The sequence below is a fragment of the Neomonachus schauinslandi genome, chromosome 10 (assembly GCF_002201575.2).
Source record: "Neomonachus schauinslandi chromosome 10, ASM220157v2, whole genome shotgun sequence".
Lineage (NCBI taxonomy): Eukaryota > Metazoa > Chordata > Mammalia > Carnivora > Phocidae > Neomonachus > Neomonachus schauinslandi.
The window spans coordinates 4829006-4834904 of NC_058412.1; the positions used below are offsets into that span (position 1 = coordinate 4829006).

The 5899-nt window shown below is 47.0% G+C and overlaps 1 protein-coding gene across 1 annotated transcript in view; it reads left to right on the plus strand.

The window, feature by feature from the left end:
• The window catches only part of RNF144A (ring finger protein 144A), a 41320-nt gene extending 40947 nt beyond the window's left edge, over positions 1-373 (plus strand). The window contains exon 7 of the mRNA XM_021697613.1: positions 161-373. Coding sequence (XP_021553288.1) covers positions 161-292 — 132 coding nt within the window. The 3' untranslated portion in view covers positions 293-373. The remainder of the gene's footprint in view (positions 1-160) is intronic.
• Positions 374-5899: the final 5526 nt, after the last annotated feature.

Below are 5899 nucleotides of genomic sequence, written 5' to 3' on the forward strand. Positions count from 1 at the left end.
GATGAATGGATAGATGGGTAGATGGGTGGCTGGGTGGATGCATATATGGATGATGGATGGGTAGAGGATGGGTGGGTGGATGGTTGTGTGGTTTATACTTCAACTATGGAACCTGCAAACTAGCCACCTTACCCTCTGCTCCTGTGTTTCCTTCTTGCAGGTCGTGGGCATTTTTGCTGGATTTGGGCTCCTGCTATTGGTGGCCTCGCCTTTCCTGCTCTTGGCCACTCCATTTGTACTTTGCTGCAAGTGCAAGTGCAGTAAAGGTGACGACGACCCATTACCCACCTAGAGGAAGGCACGATGCTGGAACAAGACCCCTGCCTCTGGGAAGCGTGGCTCTCCCCCACCCCACCCCGCCGTCCCCTCTCACTAAACATCTTTCTTGCCTTATGTGCCCCATTGAGCTTCACAGTGTCACGTCGGATGCCGTGATTTCAGGGACTGATGTCAGAACGTTTGCCGAGGCCCCGGGTGCAGTCACCTGGGCGTGGGGAAGGCAGGCTGGCGTGGGTAGGGCACGGCGCCACAGTCCGTCTCTGCCGACTTGACAAGGGAGGTGCTGCACGGAGCACGCCGGGCGGTTTTCTCCCAGTGGGTATGGACTAGGAGTGTCTGGTGGTTGCTTAAGAGACCCTCTCGTGCAAAATGTTGTGCGTCTGCTCCTTGGTGTCAAGACGGTGCCACGTTGCTGAGAGAAGACTTTTGGGGATTGCAACTCACCTCAGACAGAATCCGGTAATTCTGACTTGAGAAAAGCACTCTGTGTATGACAATTGTTTTTATTACTAATGGCGTTTAGTAAAATCCTTTTTAGGTTGTTTTTTTTTTTCTTCCCAACTGAGTAGTGGAAAATCAACAAGGTGCATCTACACCATCCTATGCCTTTCTTGAAATGTGCATTTTAGGAAGATATCGCTAAATGACTTTTCTGGCTCGGCCACTTTTCAGGAGATTTAGAAAGCCTTACGCGCTCTTTGTGTTTTTCTTGAAACTTGTAATGACGTCTTAAACGCTATAAGCAGTGTACTGTTATAAACATGGGTTCCTCTGTTGTTGCATTTCTTTGAAAATACCAATGTCTTTAAAGGAGTATCTTCATCATTAGGTTTTCCTTTTGTTTTTTGTTTTTCTCTTCTTTTGGGGCTTCTCTCTTCTCATCCAGGTATGAGCAAATATTTTTTAACGTCTTTGGAAACCAGATGCTTTCCTCGGGAATCATTCTGCTGGGAGTCACTATGGTTTGGCCTCTCGCCTCAGCCTCCTCGTGTAGACTTGGAGAAGGGAACAGGGCTATTGGTCCTCACCAGCAGGGCTTCCTGGAAAGACTGGAGGACTCCCGGGGGCTGTGGGAGAAGCTTCCCAATTTTCAGTTTTTTAAATGACTAAGTTATTTTGGAGAAATCTGTGTCTTACGCAGTTCCGTGTCCTGTTGCTAACCATTTTGCCCCACTGGAAAAAAACCTTCCATTTCACTTAGTTATTTCGATTAGGGGATCTTACCATTCAGCCTCTCCCAGGCTAGGGGTGACTGTTAACGGTAGCAGCAGAAGGCGCGGATCGGTAAGACCACACGTTCCATCGGTTGACTTTTAAAAAGTGGAGAGAGGCTATTCTTTACAGAGAGTTGGCTTGAATAGGACTTTTGAAACCGCCTGTGCTTTTAAGGAGCCGACTGATTGCATTGAACTTGGGACTTCAAAAATAATAGGCAAATGTTGTAGGTTTATTACAGTGGAGCTTTTTAAAACTTACTACACATTCCACAAAGGAGTGAAATGGAAACAAAATCAGACTTGTTTGCTTGTTGCAAGCACATTTGTAACACGTGGTGGGTTTTTTTGTATGTTTGACCTCTATGTTTTTGTGTTGGCCTCCGGTCCTGGTTTGCTTCCCTGTATAGAAACGTCTTCCTTATTTCTTAACATTTGATAGGTTAGAAACAGTATCACTTCACTCTCCGCCTGTAGTATTTATTATCTTTATGAAACTGAAGCCATTAGGAAACTAGTCTGTGTCAAAATCACACTCAGAACATTCTCCTTACAACCACGGTTGAATTTTTAATTCAGTAATGAAACAAGAACACGCCTGAGATCGTCTGTCTGTTCAGTGGAGCCTGGGCACGTGAGTCTCTGTACCTCGAATTGTTGCAACAGGGTCTGGTGGTAGATGGCTTTCTGGAGAGGGTGACACTCCGGGAGTCCTAGGCTTGAGCCCAGACTGGGATCCATGAATGCACTTGTCTAGCCAGACCCTTTAAATGCCTATTAAAGACAGCAGCAGGCTCGTGGCCGTTTCCAGTATCCACGGGGCAGGCCTCGCCCCATCCTGGCCCACCTTTCCTGTGCGAGCTGCTTCCCATTGCGTTTTGTACAAGTCCGCCCAGTAGTAGTACCCCTTTCCTTTGGGGTGGAACCAGAGCCTTTGAAAGGATGCATTCTCTGGGCTCAAGCTCAGATGTCTTTATTCTTAGTGGATTGGGCTGTTCGTCTAGCCTGGAGAAATCCATGAACAAATCATGCACATCCATAGCCTCAACCATCCTTGTGCCTTTCACCTCTGACACGTTTCACAAGCGCGTGTTTCGACCCAGGTAGGGACCACAGAGATTCTGGGGCCGGCCGCAGCCAAAGTCGCACCTGCTTACTCTGAGTCTTTGCACCAAGCATGCCTCTCTTTGCTTGGTTTGATTTCATAGTAACACAACTAAACTTGTCAGTTCCTTAGGAAGATACCAGCAGGATTGCATTGAGCTCTTACCTAAACTTGCATTTCCCCCGCTGACTCCTCCGATTTCAGTAGGGAATGCCATTCCCATTGTTCATGGGGATGCAGTATTAAGCACGCATGATGTAAAATGTAAACAGAACGTGGGAAGATGGCCCGCGTCTTGGATTTTAACCTCGCCATCACTCCCGGGGGAAACTTGGGGGGTTCTACGCTTAGTAGGGGGACTGTTCTATGGCAGAGCTTGTCTTAATTGAAAATTACATTCACTTTCACGGATGGTTTTCATGCTGATGTTCTGGAAGCACATGTACGTTTATTCCTTTGGAGGCCTTTTAATTCTGGAGGGGAGGGAAGAAGACCCTTTCATGGCTGACTCGACTGGTGTCTGGTTGGGGCGTCGCCAGAGCGCACGGCTGACCTTAGGTCATCTGTGTCCCTCTGACCCCGTCGTGCAGTTTTATTGGACGTGCCTGGTCTCTCGGTCTGGCTCTGTCGTGCCCCGTGCAGCCCGGCCCTTGAGCTTTGTAGCGGTCACCGGAGGCCAGTGCCCTCAGAGAGGAGGTGTGGCAGACGTTCACGTAGCAGAGATTGACTCAGGATCTGAGCATAATCAAATCCTTCAGTTGCATGAGCCGCTGTCCAGATCCGTTCTTCTTCACCCCCAGGAGTAGCCGGAGACTGGGGAACCATCGTGTGGCACCCTTTTAAAGGGGAACAAATTCTCTTTACAGCATATTATTCCATAAAACCAGTTTAGGAACCAGGCCGATTCCTGATTAGAACACAGGGCCCACGGGGAAAGGGATTCTCAGCTACACAAAACTTACTCCAAGATGAATCTTAACTTTTTCATCTATATTGCAGTTAAAAGTTATTTAACAGATTAGAAGAGGAGATTTTCCCTTGGTAGTCTTTAAAAATTAGGGGATTGGAAAGAACCAGGGTAGGCTTTTTGTATGTTTCTCAGATTCTCATTTATTAATAAATACCCCTGTATATAAATATATATATAAATCAGTGAAATCATCAAGGGAAAACATTTTGCATGTATAAAGCTTCATGAAGGTCTCTTTAAAAAATACCAAAGCTTGTTTATTCCTTCTAACTAACCTAAGCCCTTAGGAAAATACACGAAATGAGGAGATTATGACTGGTGTTGCCAAAAATGCCAAATGGAAAAGGGCCTGCACTCAAATATAGTAGCTAATGCATCAGTACTAAGAGAGCATGCTGTTTGGGTACGTAGAGCCCATGGGCTCCATTCTTCCTTTGGTTTGTATAATCCTGTCTTCCACACTTCTGGGAGCCTTTGGTGAGGGGCAGGGACCTGCCACACGCCTGATCTTTCCTTCATTCTTTGCTCACTTTACCATGGGTGTATTTTAATCTTGTATAAACATATGCATGAATGGGTCACGCACATGTATACAGTACATATTTGACAAGTGGTGGTAAAAACAAAAGTTCGGTTTGTGTTTTTTGAAATGTCAGTACTTTGTGCCACTAACACTGTGATGTATAAAAGAGCAGTTTGAATGCCTTTTAATGTTGTGTTTTGTACTTTGGAATCCCATGGAGAAGTTTGATTTGTAATTTCAATACATATTTTAAATGTATTGTGTCTTACGTAGTTTGTCCCCCCTTTAGAAGGGATTTCTTTTTAAAAGAGATTTTGGCTGGAATACAGGTTACTTTTGTAAATCCTGTCTGGCTCCATCTTTTGTACGTTCTTCGTTGACACCTGGCCTGGAGATTGAAAATAAGATGATTGGAGCGGGAGGGGGAGGACGTGCGGGTGGGAGAGGGATCCCACCACTGGGAGAAGCACTCTTCTGTTCTGAGGTTTTCTCTGCTGGGAGTATTCTCAACTCTTGGTGCCAGACGGATCGGAGCGGCTGGGCAAGTGGCCACGCACCCTCCTCCCCTCCTCATGGTGCCGGCCCAGTAACACGCATCAGAGAGCATCTCCACACTGGCTTCCTCCCTGCCCGAGACAAGTACTTAAATCCTGTCCTCATTGATGGGCAGCATCATAACAATCAACGAGCATCCTTTTACTACTGGGGAAAAAAAGAATAAACACAGATGCTGTTTGTTTTCATAGTAACTCTGATAACTCACCTTGATTTTCATTCCCTTCATTTAAACTTCATGGAAGAATATGTACCTCATTCATTAACATGAAGCAGCAGGCTAGGAATAGGCACCTGTTCCTGGTACTCTGGTTACATTTTAAAAAACATCCTTAGAATCTTAAGGTGCAGATCAGAGGAGGTGTATTCTGTTAACCAGTGATTCGTTGCTGGCCACAAAGACACTCGTCCTAGTCACTAGGAGATCCTGGTCTGGAGGGGAGGCAGATCTGCCGAATGGTGATGAGAATGAGGTGTGGCAGGTGCTATGGTGGGCATTCGCACAGCAGGCAGCCAAGGGGCAGGTCAGAGGAGGCTGCTGGGAGGATCCCGTATGTCACCTGGATCTTGCGAATGAGTAGGTGTCAGCTAAGTAAAATGCAGGACAGGAGTGTCCAAGGGACTGGCCGGTCCATTAAGTGCAGGAGTTTGGTCCAACTGGTATACCTGGGGGCCAGTTACTAGGGTGTCCAACCTCGAGGGCACAGTGTGCACAGCTTGGGAACTCAGCCTTCATTCTAAAGCTATGCGGAGAATGATAGAGGGCTGTCCTACAAATTACCACAGACCGGGGGACATAACCAACAGAAATTTATTCTCTCATGGTTTTGGAGGCTGGAAGTCCAAGATCAAAGTGTCAGCCATTTAGAAATCTCAGTCACTGCTCATCACTTGGTTTGTGCATCCTGTTCCCTTTCTTAAATCGCTCGGGTGTGCATTTTCAGGATGGGGCCGACACTGGGTGGGAGACAGAGCAGCAGGATCAGGAGTGGGGCCACCGCGGTCAGAAACAGGTCCCAGGGGCGCCTGGGTGGCTCAGTTGGTTAAGCGACTGCCTTCGGCTCAGGTCATGATCCTGGAGTCCTGGGATCGAGTCCCGCATCGGGCTCCCTGCTCGGCAGGGAGCCTGCTTCTCCCTCTGACCCTCCCCACTCTCGTGTGCTCTCTGTCTCTCTCATTCTCTCTGTCTCAAATAAATAAATAAAATCTTAAAAAAAAAAAAAAAGAAAAGAAACAGGTCCCAGATGTGCTAT